This window comes from Dipodomys merriami, unplaced genomic scaffold (genome assembly GCF_024711535.1).
Source record: "Dipodomys merriami isolate MVZ:Mamm:240054 unplaced genomic scaffold, mDipMer1.0.p SCAF_3, whole genome shotgun sequence".
Taxonomy (NCBI): domain Eukaryota; kingdom Metazoa; phylum Chordata; class Mammalia; order Rodentia; family Heteromyidae; genus Dipodomys; species Dipodomys merriami.
The window spans coordinates 36,861,878-36,884,519 of record NW_027204492.1 but is presented as its reverse complement, the minus strand read 5'-3'; the positions used below and the strand labels follow the sequence as shown (position 1 = coordinate 36,884,519).

Genomic DNA, 22,642 nt, shown 5'->3' with positions numbered 1-22,642 from the left:
CAACAAAGACTGGACTTACTAAAAGTCTTGATTTTCACCCAAAGACTAATTCCTAAATCACTGCCTTATTTTAAAATGCAAGAAAGCAATAGATTAGATAACTGTTGGATGGCCTACCTCATAGATTGCTATGTTGGAGTTTTCATAATTCGCTGGAGTTAGACTCCCTGAAGAAAAGGAAAGCCTTGGGGACCTCCCACTTTGGACCTCTGAGATGATCTGGAAGCTTACACTGGCACGACTTCCTCTCTGTGAAAAGATTATGGGGGGAAAGTTTATGAACAAAGTTCTCATGAATTAAAACAGAATATTGAACTATAGTATAAATTTTGTGGTTATTTGGTTTTTTTCTGCAATTTCTTCTTAAGAGTGCAACTCTGTAGACATGAGATTGATTAAACTTCTCTGTTCTTTAGGACTGTTTCTTAGTTTGTGGTTAGTACCTTGCTTGTCTTCCATCTACCACCAAGAAAAGATAAAACTTTGTAGGTACATTTATCTCCCAGACATGAAAGACTAGAAACCTAGGCAGAAAAACGGGAAACGAGTTTTCCAATATCATATAGTCAATAGATTTGTTGCAATAAATATTGTTTACAAATGCTGAACATTTTAATAGCAGAAATAATATAGAATTCCATTCATATGACTGACTCTCAATAATGACTCACTGTTATACTAAGTCAGTTGGCATCCTTCTTGGTGCACATAAAACTAGTGACTCACTTAACAAGCACTAAGATAGTAAAGAATGAACAGATCATCTGCCCATGATTTATGTATCTGATGCTTATATAGGACAATTTTTTTATTCTTTGATTATTAACTGTACACATAGCCTGCTAAGAATGCCAGGAGCTTCATAGTTGGATGACAAGATGAAAAGTTATATGCAATCTATGTTAACCTTTAAAATTGAACTTCTATACCTTCAACTGAACTAGTAGACATTTCACATGAAGACATAATAAATCAAAAGGTTCTTCAAAATTATTTTCCATATTTCTAGAAATGGCTTTTTAGAGTAAAAATGTTGAAAGGGTGACATTGATCAAGATGCATTATATTTATGAAGTGCTTTGTTAAATGGTAACTCCTTTGTACAACTAAAGATCATAAAAATAATAAATAAATAATTTACAAAAGAATTGTGATTCTGAATGGACAGACACATTTGGTATTTTCTAGGCCAGGCCTCACCTCCAACTCTAACGTTCTCATTTTTATAATGAGGAACTGATTCCTACAGAAGTATATTTGGGCTGAAAAAAGAATCTTGTCACTATATTTCCTGGTCCTATGTTCTTTCTACAAAGTCATGCCAGTGAAAATTACTCTTAAACTGGGCTCTCGTGGCTCACGCCTGTAATCCTAGCTACTCAGGAGGCTGAGATCTGAGGATCATGGTTCAAAGCCAGCCAGGGCAGGGAAGTCCATGAGACTCATCTCCAATTAACCACCAGAAAACCAGAAGTGGTGCTGTGGCTCAAGTGGTAGAGTGGTCAACTTGAGCTGAGGAGCTGAGGGACAATGCCCAGGCCCAGAGTTCAAGCCCCACAACCAACAACAACAAAAATAACCTTAAGTACTTTCTAATACTTTTCCATAATAACCTTTGTTTAACTGATGGTCGCTAGTTGACTTAGTCCTGAGCTAAGCTCCTTCTCAAGCACCAAGACTATCACAATTGAAGTTGAATAATAATGATAGTTTTAATGATAAACTATATTCAGTCCCATGTTCTGCAATCTCAATAGCACAAGATTCAGACAAGATGTAAAATTTGATTCTTCACATAACCCTTGCATCAACCTGAACCATCTCCAGCAGTGTAAGGCCACTGGGGAATCTACTTCCCTTTCATTCTTTATTTTCCTATCTCAGCAGGAGTACCTAGATCTGTAAATGGAGACCTGGACCTCTGTATGATGGACAAAGGAGAAAGACATAGAATCTGCCAAAATCCACATATGTTTGGACTTCAGATTCACTTTCTTTTAAAAACTTCCTTTCCTGATTTGACTTCTCCTGACCTGCCAAGTTTTCTAGACTGAATTAATTTTATATTCTCCTAGAGTTTACACATTCAAACCGTCCTTTCAGATGGAATTCTTGGCTTGGCTTTTTGACTGATTAGACAGAGCCAGCTGTAAGTTTGTGACTACACAGAAATTAAAGACAATATATACTTCCCCTATCTTTTCTAATCAGAATCCCTGATAGAAGCCAAATGCCAAATGGATCTAGAGGATGAGATCTATGTTTTTCTAGGGCAATGCCAATCTTTTCCAAGTGGGCCAAGATATTAAAACAAACAAAAACATTCCCTATAAGTCTATCAATCTTTGCTGCTATTTGTTTTTCTCACCCCATGATGAAAATTGGTGACAATCTCTTTTTATTCTCAATAAATCAAACTTACGCATAAGTGAAAAGGAAAAGGTCTGTCATTATAAGCAAGATTTTAAAACCCTAGGCCCTCTTATTGGAAGATAGCATTCTATATATGGGGAATACATGAAAACTGACATTGTTTAGACCCACACACACATACCATTTTTGTGTGAGTTCAAAAGAGAGGAGGTATAGGGAGGTATGATAGACTTCACTAGACTAAATGCAAAGAAAAGGCTTATTAAGTCCAACATTGAGCTATGTTTATTGTTTTGAAATTTTAGAGCCAAACATAAAGACAATTGACATGAACTGTCATTTTTTCATATGGATAACACCAGAGAAATGGTGTTATTTTTGTCACTCCTAGAGCTTGAACTCAGGGCCTGGCGCTGTCACTGAGTTTCTTTTGCTCAAGGTTAGCACTCTACCACTTGAGTCACAGCACTACTTCCAGCTTTATCTATTTATGTGGTACTGAGGAATCAAACCCAGGGCTTCATGCATGATAGGCAAGCACTCTACCAATAAGCCATAGTCCCAGCCCCAGAAATAGGGATCTTTAAGAATAGGTTCCATTTTGGGCACAACTTTACTATATTTTGCTATATTTAGACAATGTTTTTTTTACATAGAATTGATTTTACATAGAATTGAATGCATTTTTCTCAGCATTGACCTTAGTATTGGGATAGCTTCAGAGCTTAGATTTCAGCATCGGTACTTTCTACTACTTTGAGATAGGAAACTTCATACAGGGCATATTGAATATGGTAAATCCAGACAAATTCTGCAACCACGAGAACTAGAGTACTCTAGTAATTTAAAAAATGAAGACTAAGTTTTTTTGGCATGAGGGTGGAGTACATCTTCCAGACATAGGGATAGTTTGGGCTTCCAGCAATATATTTCCAGGAACATGGTATCCTTGTTACAAAAATCATTCGATGATTTAAACAAGAATTAGGGTGTACATGGAAATTAAATGAAGTGGTTGAACAATTAAATTGACTCCAACTGCATGAATATTACTATGTAAATCCATTCTCACTCAGCCAACTAATTAAATATACTTTTAAGTGTCAGATTTAAGCAAATGACCATTTCAGTCACTGAGATAATTAATTCTCAAACCTGGTATAGTGGTATAGCAACAATTAATGGAACATGGAGACTTGTGACATGCTTAGGTCCTCTCTATATCTTGACACCACTACATAATAGTTTCCAAAGACTACTGTCATTACTGCAGCCACATAGACTGACATAAGAAAACATGGGAATACTTTCTCTCACATCATTTTTTATACTTCTGTTTATGAGATTTTCTCTATCTAGGGTGCTTATAGAAGACAAGAAGATAATTAAAATAGATGAAATAGGCTGTGTCTGAGACAATGCAGAATGATGTGAACTGTATCAAACTTCAGAGAGAAAACATGCTTCTTCCAAAAATGGCAAGTACCACTGAGTTTTGGCCAATTGCCATGATTAGACACAATATTTTTAAATGCTATGTTTTAAAAATATATCCAAATAGTTTTTTTTTAAATATTGGCCAATAATAATTGCACATATTTATGGGGTACAATATGATAGTTTGGTATATTTATATATTTTTTATTGATCAACTTAAGATACTTAGGTTATTTATTATGTAAACCATTTATCATTAGTTGTGATGAGAGCATTCAACATTTTCTCTCCTAGCTATTTTGGATTATATGCTACTACACTGTTACCTATAACCATCCTCATGTAACAGACACATGGAAATCACAACTTTTAAAGAAAAGTTTTTTGTGTATAATTTAAAAATTTTAAAATTCTGGCTATTTTTATATAACTCTCAGGATGCAAAATAAAGTGAAAACTAGTTTTGTTTTGTTTTGTTTTGTTGGGGGGGGCCGGTCGTGGGGCCTGAACTCGGCCTGGGCGCTGTCCCTCAACTCTTCAGGTCAAGGCTAGCACTCTACCACTTGAGCCACAGCACCAATTCCAGTTTTTTTTCTGCTTATGTGGTGCTGAGGAATCGAACCCAAGGCCTCATGCATGCAAGGCAAGCACTCTACCACTGAGCCACCTTCCCAGACCATGAAAACTAGTTTTTAACCTGAACTTCCATCCTTCTTTCTTTAAAACTCGGCTTCAATTCTGGAGCTCTAAAAAGCCTCATTCCATTGACCTGCCTCCTTGGAAGTACTACTGTATTGCAAGCTTCTTTTGTGTAGTATGATGCCTATGAACTCTCTTTTGTTATACGATTTGTCTCTCTAATCTGACTGTAATCCCCGTGAAGGCAAGGAACACATGCCATCTCTCACAAATCGTAACCTAAAGCTGGGACATAGTAGCCAGCTCTTAATGGTGATCACGTATTACAGTACAAACAGATTTCTTATTGAAATTCAAACATCTTTTGTTCATTGATTCATTCATCAAACTTTACAATTATCTTCTCTACTGTAAGCACCATTTCAGGTACCATTCATTAATATTAAAAAAAAGTATCTCTGCCTTTGAGAAACTAACAATCAGATGTTAATAAGTCCCCATATATAAACAAGTGCTACATGAAGTCATAGCTAAAGTATTGCCTAAAGTACACTGAAATTATTTCCACAACATGGTTCTAAGTCAGTTATATAATTGAAATGTAACATGAGTTATATATTTAATTTTAATTGACAATGATCATACACACTTATATGACATAGTGTGATAATTCATGCATATAAATAATGTTAATGACAAAATCAAGAAGATTAGCATTTCCATCTCCTAATCATGAATTACTTATGTTGATAAACTTTAAAAACTGCCTTCTTTTAGTTCTTTATAGAACATATAATAACTCATTATATGTTATTGTAAAATATGTTCATCTCACTGACATATAAAACACTGGAAATTTTCCTCCTACGTATAACTGGACCTATTATCTAAGCTTCTTCTATCTCATTCTCTTCTTCCCCTTCTTAGATTCTAGTTACTATAATTCTGCTCTCTGGTTATTTGATTGGATTCCACATATTAGTAAGATCATGTGGCATTTGTCTTTCTCTGCCTGGCCTATATCCTTAGCCTAATGTCCTCCAGTTCTATCAATATTGAAGTGAATGGAAATACTTTATTTTTTGTTATAGCTTTTGTGTCTAACTTGACTGTAAACTCCTTGAAGGTAAGGGAAAGAAAATGCTCATAGAATTATGCATTACATTTTAAGCACCTTTACTATCATAATTTAAAAACATGAAAAATACAACTCTAACTCAACATATATATTGTGTTATTCTGGCATACATATATTTTTACTAAATTTTCATGAGATATTTCACATGTTTTGTTGTAAGTCTTCTAAGTCCTGTGTGTGTTTTGCTTTTGCAGCATATTACAATTCAGATTAGCTATACGTCAAATGCTAAATAGCCATTTGTTGCTTGCTGCTACCATATTGGACATGGCAAAAAGAAAAAAATCTTTTTCTTACCTTACTGCCAAAGTGGGGGTTAATAAATGTCACATCCTCCAAAGTCAGAAGAATTCTGTTGGGTCCTTTAATCAACTGGATTTTATTTATCCGACGCCTGGAACAAGCATGAAATCAGAGGCTCACAGGGGCCTGGGTGTTTTTGCAAAGCCAGGGATGGTTTGCCCTAGATAGTAGCTAAAGAATTTACAAGATAATTGGGAGGAAACCACACATAGATTTGTACCATAAACCTGCAGCAAAGGGAGGCAACAATGATAGGCCTCACAACTTGCAGGTTTGCGGATATCAAAAGAAAAGAAGAAAAAAATACGCTTGAGGCATCAAAAAAAAGGGTTTGAGGGCAGCGCAAGAAGATGTTATTTTAGACTAATAAAATGGTGACCCCACATCAAGAGCACGTGGAAAACATTTAAATTATTCAATTTAAATAATTGAATAATTATTTACTAATTGAATAATTTGAATAATTGAATCATTTAAAATAATTCAGTATACTTTCTCATTTAGCACTGTAATCACCCTAATACTGTCAAGGCCAAGAATCATTAATCTCCACTTTATAGACAAAACCACATTAAGGAAACAAAACAAAATTAAGCAAATTGTGTGAGATCCCCTAGCCTTAGGCAGAATTGGAACTTGAATCCTTGGTCCCTGGCTGTAGGCCCAGATTTCTACCCATAAGACCACTTCTCTTACAAAGTTGTATCTATGTGTTGCCAAAGCAACAGGTTGAAAAGTGGAAAAATGCAATAAGTTGGTTGTTTTGTCTACATGATTCCAAACAAGAGGGCTGACTGAGGTTTTATTTTCCCCTTTTGCTGAATTGGTCTCTTGTATGACACAAGAGACACAATTTAAACATGCTCTTCTCCAAACATGCCCATTAATTTGCTATGAATATAATTATTTTCTACAAATCAATTACTAGCCATATAGGAGTTTATGATGTCTACCCACAAAGTCAGATGGGTCTTACCCAGATAATTTGAAGACCTGGAGGTAAGTTTGGATTAGTCAGTGTGCATATTTTATTCTTTTTTGTTCTGGGAACTTGGACATTTTGGCTTTGTTTGTTCTGTAATTCCATAATGGTCAGCCTCTTTCCCACGAGCCAGAGTGGAAAAAACAAGTGCTAAATCAAAATGTTTTGTCAAGTTTGTCTAAGGAGAAATCTATAATGCCACTGTATCTTTAAGTACCAACAATCCAGTCAATTTTTCTCAGTGACTTCTCTGGTTTATAAACAAACAATTAATGTGTTTCTAATTGTCTGCCAACAAATATGTCCCTTATCACGGTGGGAGCTGCTGCCCTGCAGAGAAAATTAAAAGAGCCCTGTAGCGAATTCTTGGGTAGAGTGTATGAATCTTTTGGCAAAATAAAACATCACTCTCCCTAACTTATCTGTTTCATATGCGAAGAAAATTGTCTTAAAGCAGGCACACCTGCAAAAATAATCATGCAACAAAATAGAATCTAGCAGAAAGCAAATTGGATGGACTCCCAATCCAGAGACCTGGGGGGCAGTGCTGATCCTGTCATTAATTAGCCAGGTGCAAGTGACCTTGGATAAATAATTTAACCTCTTCATGCCTCAGTGTCTCCTATCTGGCAGGATAATAGTCCTTGCATTACCCGCTTTATAGAGTTGTTTTGAAAATCAAATGAGATAATGTATGTGAAAGTGCTCTGAAAAGCGTGAAGCACCATGAAAGTATAAGGGCTCATTATTATCATTATCATCATTAGTATTACAAAGCACGGGAGAGCTTTATAGACAGGCAATGCAATCTGGTTCAGAGGAGTAGGGAGAAAAGAGGAGTTCAAAGAATCCTTTGTTTTGGGGTGGTTGGGTTCCTTGCACATCTTTCTCTCTGGAAAAAAAACCTTAAACAATCAAAACACAGAAAAGGAAGGAACAGAGAGTCACTCTCCTGCAAGTAATCACCATCTATTACAGAAACTCATCAGCCGCTCAGCTCTTCTGATTGCAGCCATGGTGGGCAGAGACAGGGAGGAAGGCAGCAAAGAGGGGGCATCTTTTGTGCTTGCTAGCTGAAGAAACAGGGACCAAGTGACTCTGGGAAATGATGTGCCTCTCTTCCATCTCTGAGTTTTCTGTGACCACTTGAAGTACCAATTGTCTCAAACTCATTTTCCTCTCCAATCATTTTCCTCTCTAATCATGTCCCTCTCCAATCATTTTCCTCTCCAGTCTTCTTTGCCCTTCAACCCACAAACTCCAAACAAAACCCCCACCCCCATAGGTTTTTTTTTTCTTTTTTCTTCCTTGTGCTTGCTGAAAGCCTAAAGAACCAGTCCATTCAGTGGAAAAGATCAGCAAGGACTATTATTTGCAGGGATTGACTAGTAATGTAAGCAGCTGAGTGAGACTCCATTTTTTTTCCACTTTGTCATAGGATGTTCTGACATTCCTCCTCAGGGGAGTGGACTGTCATTTATTGTTGCTAATTATCCACAGGTATTAAATATTTTATTCCTATTGGTAGCTAAATTAAATGTTATTAAGTAGATATTCTTAGCAGGTTTATGTTATAGTCACTGAAATTAGACAAACAACAACAACAAACTTCCATTTGACTACAAGTATTCATCAAATATATTTTTAACAATTCAAAAACTGACAACTATTCTGTGGTTTTATCAAGTTTCTAATACTAGGGAGACTGGATAATAGTTTGCATAGTTATAGCAGCACAGTAAACACTAAAGATAACACTTGTTATGATTTCAATCCAGAGCTGAAAGGGTTCTTAAGTATCATCTAATCCAATTCCTTAATTGTATTAATAAAAATATTCTGGTCGTCAAGAGAGTTAAGTGGCTTTTCCAAGTTGGTGCAAATATTTAATATACTACAGGTATTTTTCTTAGGGTAATAATATGTCAGACAGGTATTAGAATATGTTCTCCAGTTACTTTAGTTATTTTATCTCTACTGCAGTCCTATGAGTTAGTGCCACTATATGTAAGGCTTGGATTCTCTTCAAAATCCCTGGGAGTCATTAAAATATTCCAACTCCATCCCCTACCACACCATTTGGGAAAGGAGGTAGTTAGAAGGCACACTGCCAAGGGAAAAAAGGAGTTTAGGTAGGGAGTAAACAGGTCTGAAAGTACTAGTTCTCCTATTTCCCCATTGTGTTTCTACACAGGCAAGGACACTGACAACACAGCTTGGGAAGTTATTCTTGGCATCATAAAAACACTTCACTCTAAGTGGGACCTGTAGGGATGGAAAAGAAAATCAGTAGGTCATGTAATGAGGCAATTGTACTGAAACATGACTTCCTGGAAATCAATATTAACAAGGCTATTATGGGCTTGTATTTTGTATATACAAAAAGAACCCAAAATGTACCTTATAAAGTAAGCAAATCCAGTAATAGACAGCAAGGCTAGCAGCAAAGCAAGGCAGACCATGATGGCAAAGGCGGGGTCGATGCCTGCAGAGAGTAAGAGGAAGAGGAAGAATGGCATTATTAGAGAAAAGCAGTAAATAAAGGGCACCACAGAGTGACTCCTCATGCTTTCTGGTGACTCTAAAATCAAGCCACATCTACCTAACCTAATTCCATTTTTCTACAGCACAGTCTGTCTTGTTGACTTTATGGACACAGAAAGCAATTCAGTGTTCTAAAGCAAAACCACTCACCACTCCGACAATAACAAATCACATGAATTAAGACTGACCAGGGTGTTTCTTTGGAGAAAAAAAAAGTCTACAAATGGAAAACTTTGAGTATCTTAATTTAAGTTGGACAGTAATAGAGTTCTTAAGAGGAAAAAAGTATGTTATCTCACCTGTGAAGGGTGAGTACTGCATTGCCTTCATAAAATAAAAGACCTTTATAATTCTTCAGAGCCCACAGACCTCATGGTTTTATAGATGAAACTGTGGTACACTTCCTTCAGGGGTGAGGACGACTGCTTTGAAAAATTATGTTTTCAACACATGTAAATTATTCTCTATATAAGATAAATATTTGAATAGATTATATATGAAGTATGAGTGAATAGGTGGTTGCGTAGGATATGTTAAAGCAAAATACAAATCAAAGCCTATTTTGAGTATATGCATTTGCGCTGGGAAAGGGGTAGTGCAAACTTGCGTAAGAGTAACATGGGCCACTCCAAAGGTACCCTCTGGCGCTCAGAAATTTGATGAAGACTCCTACTAGTCAATCAAACTGCAAGTATTTACTGAATGCCTCCTGTTTTGAGCAGTTGGAGGATCATAAGAATTATTACTTATAGTACCTGTCCTCAGGGAGCAGTATATTTGGGAAATGGAGAGCCACCAGTACACAAGAAACAATTGAAAAGCAATTTTGTGATAAGCTGTGAGGCATGGACTTTTACTGCAATGGGAATTCAGAGAGGAGAGGGTGTTAAATATGCTATTTCTGTTGTAGGACAAGACTGACAGCAAAGTCAGGTTCAAAGAAGCTGTTCAAGGAACAGGTAAGTGATCTAGCAAGAGACAATCATGGGTCACAGCTACAAAAGATCAAGGAGAAGGCAAATTCTTTCCTCATATTAGACTAACCTGTTAGGGAAAGCGTGGGATCCTTTCAAAAATGAATGATGGAGAGACTTTTAAATTGTAGATTATTATTTCTGGCTGGAAAGTCCCTTTTGTTGTCCTTATTTTAATTAAGAAGATAAAGTGCCAAGATATTTACACCACCTGACTGCAAACGCATTTCTTTATGATGGTTGCAATATTAAAAATAGGCCTTGTCTTATAGCGGTAGCTAGTAACCCAAGCTAATTGAAATTGACTACCAGTGATTTTCCATTCCTTACCTCCTCGGCAGATTTTCCCTTCTGCAAACCAGCATTTTGCATCTGCTCTAGGGGGCCTGCCACCAGGGAAGTGAATAGGGGTCCCTCTGAACCGTAGCAGCTCCATTTCCATGTCCACAGTGTAGGTTCTATAGAGTTCCCATTCTTTCCAGTTGGTGTCCAGGATTACATATTCTGAAATTCCATTTCCATTTGAATCTGTTCTTATTAACTGGTTGAATCCATAAAATTGCAAGTTTCTGGAATGCTGAACCAGGCTGCCAGCACTTGCCTGTCCATTTTCTTTCATCGCATGATCCATGGCTTGTGCGATAAAGTAGATGGAATTGAAGATGGTTCCAAACAACGGGGAGACCTAGTTTTAAAATTATTTATAATTATCTTGAGGCCTAGCTGTACTAGAGTTATCTCAGAGTATATTCCAAGCCTGTGTTCATTATTATGTGCTGTACGTCTGAATGGAGTAAAGCTTTGAAGACCCGGAGGAAAAAAAAGTGTTTCTGAGGACTTGGTTTCTCGCCTGAATTTTTCTGCTTTTCTCCCCCAGGCCTTCACATCTTTAAATATATCAAATATGACAATTTTATGGGCAAACCAAGTCATACATAATATATTTTTATGCTACTAAACTAAGAAAGTGATTTAGGGTTATAAAGGACACTAAAAAACAACAAACATGGAATAGACAAGGGGAGTTCAGAGAAACATTACCAGGTTAATTATGGGTGCATTATGCATGGCACAATCATTTGGCTGCCAGCATTAAAGTGGTAGGTATGTGTGGAAATACTGTAACTAGTGGGTCTCCACATCAGATATCTGTGTCTTGTTTTACTTCAAAATGTCTGTTCTCCTAGGCACATGCTCCCCAGAGAAAGTGAACACTAGAATCCAATTTTAAACACATACACATATAGATACCAATGTTAGAGTGCATAAATAATGGGGGTTTAAATAAGAGAAAAACCCTATATTCTATTGGTGTGCTGAGTAGCAAACTTCTAGGGAGAAGCCACTGTAAACTCACAAGACTGTTAAGTAGACTGCATGGATATTCCTGCTCAATAAGTACAAGAAAAGTCAGAATATTTGTACACTATGCCTCATACACTGCTCATTAACATCATGACATATCTTGGTCCAGACTTTATGTCTTTTGTTCCTAAAAGTACAAACAAAAGTCAAACAATCTTCTTTCCTCTGAAACCCCTCCCCACCAAATATACAGTCATAGCATCATATATGATTCTATAATATTCACATCTAGTATGGAGTTCAAAAAGGCTATGGTGAGGGAATTTTTACCAAGCTTCAAGAAAAGTTGATATTTACTACTTTTGCTTCAATCTAGAAAGCTAATCTCCTACCTGTGAGGAAAAAAAATAGAAATTGAAAATTGAGTAAGCTGTTTTTGTATTCGAAATCCAAGTGAAGGCGTAGAGAGATGTAATAGCTAGCAATACTTTCATGCCTTGTTAATGTAGAGCAGGGTTTCCCCTGCCCTAGCTACCTATTAGAATTACCCAAGAAGTGTTAAAAGCATCAACGTCAAACCTAACCCACACCAACAGAATGAGACATGTTAAGTATGGGATCTAGCAATCATTATTATAAGTTCGATAAGGATTCTAATACTTGCTTGAGAGTTCAAAACCAGTGATATAGAAATTGGCATAATGGCCTGTGGTCTGTTCCTAGGGTTTTAATGTCTGAGCAAGTCATTTGCCATGTCTCTCTGAGTTTCAGTTTTTCCCACTTAGGGTACAGAATTGTGAATATCTAAATCTTCTAAGTCATCTGGTCTATAGCTATAGATAGCAAAAAGAGGTCAGATAAATCAAGTAACCTGTCAAATGCACTCGTCTCCAGGTCTCCTTGTTTTCAGCTGCTCATTCTGGACTGAGGTATATGTTCTCTGTGATTGTTTATAATTCTGAATTCTGAAAATTCCTAATCCTTCTTCTAGTCCTGGGACCAAATTTAGCATGCAGACATTTCTTTTGTTTGGCCTACATCTATCCTTCTGACCTCATAATATTGAAGTGCTCCAAAAGTCAGTTCCTGGTCCTATTTTCTATCTACACTCTTTCCATTAGTGGTCTTTTTGCTTTCATGGATTTTATTTATTTTTTTTCCTATGGCATATTTATTCCATCTCTCTCAGATTTGTAACTCTTCAGAATTCTCACATAGCCCATTACCTACTTTGAGATTTCAATGTTAAATTTCAATATGCTCAAAATTGATGTTCATACCTAATCCTTCTGCTCCATCTACATTGCATCTTTTTAACAATTTTACCCCAAATAACAGAGATAATTACCAGCAGACCTGAAATCCATGCCTCAGTCTCCTGCATTTTATTCCAATGATTTTCCTTCACCAATCTACCTGAACATGTACTGTGTGGAAATAAATCATAAATAGATAATGATACCGCTAAGATATGCACACTTAGTTGCCTACCATACAATGGGGTCTCAAGTTTCTCCTGATTCCTCATCCTAATTGTCTTGGATTCTCCATTAGATTGTCTTTAGTATTTCCAAAAGACCTTGAATTCTTTCTGGGTTTCAATAGGTTATAAAATGAAATAAAGGACAAAAGTAGAGTACAAAATCAGTGCTAGTAAAACAAATGAGTGGGCAAAACACAGGGCAACAAGTTCCTTAAAGCAGATAACTGTTTTGAAAGTCACAGAATCTTTGGGGGAAAAGTCTTCATCTACATATAACCAAAAGCAAATATTGAAATTCTTAAAATCAGTACACCTGCCTATGAGTTAATTTACTTCACTGCTTTTTCAGCAGCCAACCTATACAGCCCTTTGTGCTTCAGAATGACTCCTGTTAAACACAATTCCCTAAGATGACAGAAACTTGAATCCTGTTCTTCAGAATTTTCTAGCCTTCTTAATGTGTTATACATGCACACACCCATCCACACACACATACAAACACACACAACCACAAAAGTATGGTAGAAAAACAGAGCATAGTTGTAGAAACAAAATTTAGTTGCAAAAGAGAGGCTATCAAAATGGCCAACTGTTTACATAAGGGCTCAAATTTGTACTCCTCCCTTAAGCAATGGGAATTCCTCTTCCTATAAGTCAAAAGTATACTCTATGGATATCAATCACAAATGTTCTCTAGTTGCACTTGCTGAAAATAATAAGGCGAAGAGATGAAAGATGGAACAAAGGAAGAAGGGATATTCCTTATAATTCTCTGCCATGACTACTCACCCAGCCCCAAAGAAGTAAAACAGAACTGGAAATAACTGTCAAGCATGACCTTCTTGACATCATACCGTAGAATGGTAAGACCTGTGATGATTCAGTCTGTCATTTTGCCTACTGTGGAGACCTGAACCTGAAGAAATGAGTGAGTTGTGAATAAATAAATAACTGAAACATAACATTGATTTTTCATTTAATGACATCAGATAGCTCTATCCTAAGCATCTCAAATTTTTTTTTTTGCATTTCAAAATTTTTAAATGTTAGAGTAAGGTCCAAGCTGGAGGCAGTGATATTTGAGTTTGTTCAGTTTAATGATTCACTCTGTTAAGTTGATTATCCTCAACATCGATTTACAATGCTTGAGAAAGACATAAAACTGGCTTCCAAGGAATTTTGAATCCAGAAGTGTACATTAAAACACGTCAGGCTTGGAAAGCCATCACTTGAAGAACATCATTTTGGACAAAATGCCAGGTACATGCAGAAAATGAGAAACCAAAGGGTAATTGAATTTTTGTTACTAAATATGGTACCTCCAATAATATAGGACAGCAACATTGAACAAGAGATGGATAACAGGCCATTCTACTTAATATGATGCTCATGAACACAATGGTGTTATTTTATATAGAATGGGGGACGGACAATTTTAGCCACTGTAAGCTTTGAACAATCTTTCCTGACAATCTGTCTAGTGAGCCTCTTCTGGAAATGCCCCAGCCCTAACCACATCCCTTTCAGCTTAACAATACCCCACTAGGCACCATATTTAGGATAATAGAAAACAATAAGAGTAAGGAGTGTGAGGTACTCCAGGCTTGCTAAGAATCTCCAAAAATTTCCTTTCCTTAGTCAAATAAGGTTACATCTGGAAAAAATATCAAAATGTGTACTCTATTAATATACACTTGTAGCCAATAGATGCTCATTAAAAGAAAAAGGAGCCAGTTGGTCAAGCATGTAATTCTAGCTACTCAGGAGACTGAGATCTGAGGATAGCAGTTCAAAGCCAGCCTGGGCAAGAAAGTCAGTGAGACTCTTATCTCCAATAAACTACTAAAAATGTCTGAAGTGGAGCTATGGCTCAATAGTAGAGTGCTAGCCTTAAGCAAATGAAACTCAGGGAAAACACCCAGACCCTGAATTGAAGCCCCAGAACTTTCTCAGAACTTTCTCTTTCTCTTTCTCTTTCTTTTTCTCTTTCTCTTTCTCTTTCTTTCTCTCCCTCTCCCTCTGCCTTCTTCCCTCCCCTCTCTTTTTTACACACACACACACACACACACACACACACACACACACACACACACACACACACACACACACACATTGGGATTCAAGGCAAAGGAAGAATTAATGCTTCAAACCTAATTTCTGTATCTATCATGTGCCAAAGCAAAGATCCAAAGTGATTGTACTTGCCCAATCATCCTGAGACTATATTAGGAAGTTTGTTACTGGTCCCCCTGAAAAAAATCTTTCCATTTTGATTTATTGTTGTGTTTTCAGAGGCCTTCCTAAAGTCTTTGTACTCCCCTCTGTCTAATAAACCTATTCAGATCAAAGTATAAGTAACTTATTAATGTTAAGTTGCTTTACTAAAGCATTTGCATTGCACATTATTAGCACAGTGTAATAAAATACAATACGCTTGATGCCTTAAATGCTCAGGTTCTGATAGCACCCTTGGGTATATCTACCACTTGCCTCCTATATGACTGCGGAAAACTTATTTGAATCCTTAATTTCTTTATTAATAATATATCTAATTTGTAGGCTTATCTTAAATAATTCCTAGTTTAAAGCAACTAAATACATAGGCCTATTATTCTTTGCATTTCACAAGAGCACAGAGTTCTGGTAACATCTTGGAAGTATGATGTTTAAGTCCCTTGTCCAAATCTTGAATCTGTGACCAGTTTTAAACAGTGTTGAATGGTAAAACTGTCCCATTTTGTTGGAGAAAATATATAATTTTTCTCTACTATATATGCCTTCCAAAGTGTCTGAATCACAGTAAAAATAAATTTAACCACTTTAGTAATATTTAGTAATGATAGCATTTACTGAGAAGTCATTAATTGCCAAACAAGTTCATCTAGGCTTTAACTCATTTTATCCTCACAGCAACTCTGTAAGTTAGGTATGATTATTATATCCAACTTAAAATAATGAAAGAAGATACAGAGAACTTAAATAAACAGGGTACTCTGCTTTCAAAGCCCATGTTTTAACAATAAAATACTTGTTAAATTAATTCATGGGCTGTAGTAAACTCACCAATAAAAGAATATCACACAAACTCTTTTGTAACTTATTTTTTACTTCATGATTTTCCATAGATATCTTTATTAACTATCACTCTCAAACAATAAGGAGAGCAAGGAACAAAAGTAAAGTTCAATAACTAATGATATCAGGAGGTATGTGTAATCCTAAACCAGACAATATGAGGTTAGAAAGCTGCTATCCAAGTGGTAATTGATTCAGCAAAGTAGAGGCCTATCAAACCTAAAAACCTGCAGGAAAGAATATTGATAAGATACAAGCAAATATGCCCCCTCAGAATCCTAGGTAGGATTTGTAATTAGAGAAGCTAAGTGCTATACAAGTAAGGTAAGGCTGAACACCAAACAAGAGAGAGCATTCTTTGTACATTTGTGGAAGGAGCAGTGAGATAAGCCCATCCTTACCTCCAATTAGAAGAAACAGGCTAAATTGATTCAAAGCAGCTCCAGAACAAAGAACATTAGAAGTGACATGAGGCACAAAAAGCTGTGACAAAGTTAAACTCTCCATAATTTATAGTGAGAATCTGTTTCTTTCACAAAACATTGTTCCCAAAGGACTGGCAGCAAAGATTATCATTCTCAAGGCAAAGACTATCATTTTCAAGGCAATAGGAAAACACTCCTCCAAAGAAAATGATTGGGAAATGGCACTGTGGCTCAAAGTAGTACAGCGCTAGCCTTGAGCAAAATGAGCTCAAGGACAGTGCCTAGGTACTGAGTTTAAGCCCCATGATTAAACAAAAATAAAGAAAGAAAGTGACCAGTTCAAGATCCTTGACATATAGACTAAAAACAAAGAAGGAAACAAAATAACAGCTCTATTCTGAAAGCACTGAACAATATATCTACCATGCACATAGACCTTCAAATCTGCATTTTAAAGCAACATTTTTAAATACAGATAGCCATAATTGCCAGACATACAAGAAAGGCCTCCAATATAAAATAGAAAGCCCAAATCAACAAAACATGAAAAGTAGGAACTGAGGAAAAGGAGATTAAAAACAGATCAACAAAACTTTAAAGAAGCAACAATGAATATATTCAGGGAAATAAGTGAAAATACATATATGAGTTTTATATCTACAGATTCTTCCAAGTGCAAACCCAAAATATTGGAGGAAAATATATCTGTATTGAAATATGTATACATTTTATTGTCATTTCTGAAATAATACAATATGACAGCTCTTTAGTGTTTCCATTATTAGGTATTACAAATCATCTAGACATGATTTAAAGAATACACAGGTTATATGCAAATATATATCATTTATGTAAAGTACATGACCATTCACAGATTTTGGTACCTGTAGGGGGAGGTTCTGAAACCAATGCCCTGTAGATACCAAGAGACCCACACAAAAGCACAGTGCTGTTAAAATATAATGGACTCAAGGAAAAATATGATAGTTAAATGTTTTTATGTTTATGTTTATGTTTATGTTTTTATGTTTAAATGTTTTAAATGTTTTAATTTGAGAGTGCAAAATGGAGAAACAGAGAAGAAAACTAAAAATAGATATGGAACATACAAGAAAATTAAGAAATAATTATTTAAATTCCCCAGATGCCCTTCAGCAAATGAATGGGTAAAGAGAAAGTAGTATCTTCACATAATGGAATACTACTCATTCATATAAAAGAATGAAATTCTATCATTTGTAGCACCATAGATAGAACAGGATATTATGTTGAGTGAAATAAGGTAAATACTGAAAGACAAATACCACATGTTATCACTCATTTGAGGAAACTAATAAGTAACGTCATAAATGTACCAAACAGAATAATGCTCACTAGGGAAGGGGCAGTGGGAATAGAAGAAAATTTAAAAGGACTGGAAAGTATATTAGGGGAAAGGGAAGATGAAGTGGGATCAAGAATAGACGTGATTAGTGCATGCATGGAAATATTACAATTAATTCCATTAACTTGTACAAGTAATATGTGAATATATTAAAATATAATTATAATAAAAACAGAAGTATATATCATTATTTTTATGTCTTATCCATTTATTTTAACAAAATAATATTTCTAATTCCTTAGTATAGAAAGTATCAGTGCAGGGCACTAGTAGCTTACCCCTGTAATCCTAGCTACCTAGGAGCCTAAGATCTGAGGATCTCAGTTCAAAGCCAGCCTGGGCAGGAAAATCTGTGAGACTCTTATCTCTAATTAGCCACCAGAAAACTGGAAGTGGCACTGTGGCTCAAGTGGTAGAGCATTCGTCTTGAGCTGAAGAGCTGAGGGACAGTACCCAGGCCCAGAGTTCAAGCCCCACAGCCAACAACAAAAAAAGTATCAATTCAAGATACTTTACATCTAACTAATAGTATTTCTAGAGAGAACAAAGACAATGTTATTGAAGAAATTATGAAATCATAATATATAAGAAAATTTCTAAAGAGGGGAAAGCTTCTAAATTAAAAGACCTCATCAAAGATGCAGCATATGTGTAAAAGACTCAGAAATCAGCATGTTAATTCATAGCATCAGAAATAAAGGGAAAATCTTGAAGACTTCTGTCAGGTGGAGGAATGAAAACAAGTCTCATTAAAAGATTATACATAACAGCTGCATTGCTCTTCTCAATACCAACAGTAGAAATTAGAAGACAATGTGCCATGTCATCAAAAGACTGGGGGAAAATGATTTTACACTCTGATTTATATATTCAACCAAACTATTAATCAATAGTGAAGACAGAATAATGACTTACATGCAAAAAAAAAGTCAAAATTTTAACTCCTGTGTACCTTTCTGAGAAACCAATAAAGATGTGCTCCATAAAAAATGACCAAATAAACCAAGAAAATGGGAGTCATGAAAGGCATGAAATAGTCAACTTAGCATAGAAGAAAAAGAGAACAGGAATTTTCAGATTGATGAAGATGGTTTCCAGCATAATATATGTGCAACAGTCTTATGATTAGTAAGTTCAGATGGGAATAGGAGGATAGAGAGCTTCATGAAAAACAAAATTAATGAGGGATTTATCAGGTTTTACCATGTATAAAATTGTTTTGAGAGGATTTTATGCCTTGTCAGAAAGTGTGGGCTGAATTACAAATTCCAATTAAGGTATGTTTATTTTGTGTATAAGGTAACATTTTCCAATTCATGTGGTATACAATGGTTATAATTCATACCACACATAAACTTTTGATTTTTACTATATCATCATACTTAGGCATTGTGCTAAAAATGCTACCTATATAGATTTAAATTAAAAATAAGTGTGTGTGTGTGTGTGTGTGTGTGTGTGTGTGTGTGTGTGTGTGTGTGTGTGTGTGTTGGTATTAGGGCTTAAACACAGTAGTTAGGCACTGCCCCTTAGTTTTTCAATCAAGGCTAGAGCTCTCCCACTTGAGCCACAGTTCCTTTTCAGTGGCTAATTGGAGATCAAAATCTCAAGGACTTCCCTTTCCCAGGCTAACTTCAAACTATTATCTTCATATCTCAGTCTCCTGAGGAACTGAGATTACAGACATGAGCCACTGGTACCCAGCTTACTTTACTTTCTAAAGCAGCAAAAAATAAATTCAAACGAATTGCAAACCACTGTTGTGGGTAATGTAGCTTACATATAAAATTTTCACTTTCGTTGAAAGTTTATAGGCAAGAGAATAACAATCATCTTGTTAATGTATTTGCTTACACATTTGTAATATACTAAAATATGCTTAACAATGTCTCTATATTTGCCTTTTTGTCATATAAATACTCCAACCTTGCCTGATTTCAAGTTACCAAAATAATGACACTGAGCAGATCTGGGGGATAAAAGGTACCCAGTTGGCTTCAGTGAACTGGCTGTAATACAACAGACAAAAACTTCCTGTGTTGTTTACTGTTATAGTGCCTACTACATGGCAGTAACTCCATAAATAATTTGCCTGATGACTGAATAAGGTGGGGAAAAAGCAGCAGAAAGCCAAGAGATAGGTAGGCAGACTGAATGAATGCTATAATCTGATCTGAGAAAATACCATTTAAGATTCTAAAAGTGAGAAAACCTCTGCCAGTAATGAGAAAACTTCAAAAGTATAAGAAGCCAAAATCAAATTGTAATGTAGATACTGGGTCACCATCAACCAACAAAGTCACTCTGGTCACAACAGAGAAACAATGATAAATAAGGTAGGTGTGAGCTAGGCATTTTTCTAACCACTGCAGACATGTTACTCTGTTTAATTTTCACAATAATCCTGGAAGACATAGCTCCTCATTTTACAGCTGGAGAAACAGAACTATAAACTCCAAGCAATCTACATAAGACCTTGAGAACTTGAATTTATATTTTTATAAATTTCTTTACCTGATACACAAAATATAAAAATTATACATGCTAATAAGATAACACATGATATTTGTACAATGTTTAACTCAAATTAAATGTATCTTTTATATCATTCATCATATGTTACTGACAAAAAAATTCAAAATTATTTCCTCTAGGTTTGGAAATATACATTTTTATTATCTATAGTCACTTCTACCATGCCAGAACTTCTTATCCTATTTAACTGTAACTTAGTACTCATTTGATCAATCTTTCTCCTGAGAGCTGGGATTTAAACGCAAGTTTGCCTAACTCCTTATCATATGTTCTTCCTGCTATACCAACTGCCTTCAAAAATACATTTCATCAGAGTAAATTTGAAAATGGCGGTTTTGCTTATCAGAGACATGAAGATAATTATATCATCTTTTATTATTTTTTGATTGACATCTAACCTAGATACCTACAAAGAGAGAGTAGAAATGCATCCAGGCAGGCTTTAAAAAAAAATAAGCTCTGGATTCTTTGTTGTAGCTCTCTTGTCTAAAGCAGAGTGCATGCTGCCTAGCAACCAAGCTAATGGCGTCTCGGGTTTTGGGTTTTTTTTTTTTTTTTTGCCTTAATTACCTTATGTTTTCCACAGACTCAAAGGGATTGAATCAAATATCAAGAGTGCAAGGTCTGAGTTTTTATATCATATGTGCTCATACATATGCACCACATACACACACACACCTCTTTCCCTCCAACCTATTAGTAATGTAGAAAAAGTAGAAAGATGACTTAGAGTTTATTTATTTGATGCCATATTATTGGCTAAAAACTACAAAAATGCCACCTATAAATACAGCACAAAAACTAGTTTGATCAACCGTTGTTTGCAATTCAAGGCTCCTTACAATTCTTGACTAAATTGACCAGTTGTTTCAAGTTATATGTGCCTGTGTGTCTCCTAAAAGAGAGATTATAGGCATACCCTTAATAAGAAAATCGGATTCAGCAATGCTAATATTTTTCATAGTCACTGTTTTTTTGTCCATCGTGGGGCTTGAACTCTGGGCCTGGCTGCTTCCCATGAGGTCTTGAGCTCAAGGTAAGCACTCTACCACTTAAGCCACAGTGCTACTTCCAGTCTTCTGGTGGTTTACTGGAGGTAAGAGTCTCACAGACTTTCCTGCACGGGCTGGCTTTGAACCACAATCCTCAGATCTCAGCCTCCTGAGTTGTTAGGATTATAGACGTGAGCCACCAACACCCAGCAATTTTCTCATTCTTGAACAGAGAACAAGAGAGGATATTTCCATTTGCATGTAATGTCTACAAATATCATTTGGGAACCATAAGAAGACAAGCATTATAAGGGAATGCTAGTATAGCATTGCTTGTAAAAATAATGTTGAAAAGAACCTGATTCTTTGATGACATTATTTAATTTCTGAGTTAAATTCACCTGGGAGCTCCTCTACTTCATTTATAAAAATGATTTGTTCTATAGGCCAATTTGTGTTGAGGTGCTAAGAGTCTGAATCAATAAAACTGATACAGTATACTAGTAAATACTTGAACTGGAAAACTTATATATGTGTCATTCTAAATAATTCTAAACATAGTTGTACTGGTAGCTTTAGTATGGTCTTGTTTGTGATCATTTGGGTAAATGCCCAAAAGTGGGATTTCTGGGTCACAGGGGAGCTCTATGTGGAGTCTTTTGAGGAACCATACACAATGGAATTCTATGCCTCCATCAGAAACAATGACATCGCCCCATTTGTTAGGAAATGGAAAGACTTAGAAAAAATTATATTAAGTGAAGTAAGCCAAGGCCAAAGAAACATAGGTCCTATAGTTTCCCGTATTTGCAATAACTAGTATATGTCTGAGACAAGCGGAAAAGGTCAGATATGTTAGGTGAAATGAACCCCAAGATAAGTATTCAAATGTTTTTTTTTTCTTTCATGCGATTGTTTCTAACATATTTATAAGATGATTTCTTTGTTGTTTTGTATCCCCCCCCCCCACGGTATAACCCCTGCTTTCACTGTATTTGATGTTGGTGTAATTTGTGGAGGGGAAGGGCAAAAACAAATCGTTTAAATAGGGAT

General features: G+C 35.8%; 1 protein-coding gene across 1 annotated transcript in view; it reads right to left on the bottom strand.

Annotated features, from left to right (window-relative positions):
- The window catches only part of Gucy2f (guanylate cyclase 2F, retinal), an 82,148-nt gene that overhangs the window by 46,334 nt on the left and 13,172 nt on the right, over positions 1–22,642 (bottom strand). The window contains exons 3-6 of the mRNA XM_070038985.1: positions 10,721–11,075; positions 9,273–9,357; positions 5,885–5,981; positions 118–249 (exon numbers count right to left, since the gene is read on the bottom strand). Of these exons, the coding sequence (XP_069895086.1) occupies positions 118–249; positions 5,885–5,981; positions 9,273–9,357; positions 10,721–11,075 (669 nt within the window). The remainder of the gene's footprint in view (positions 1–117; positions 250–5,884; positions 5,982–9,272; positions 9,358–10,720; positions 11,076–22,642) is intronic.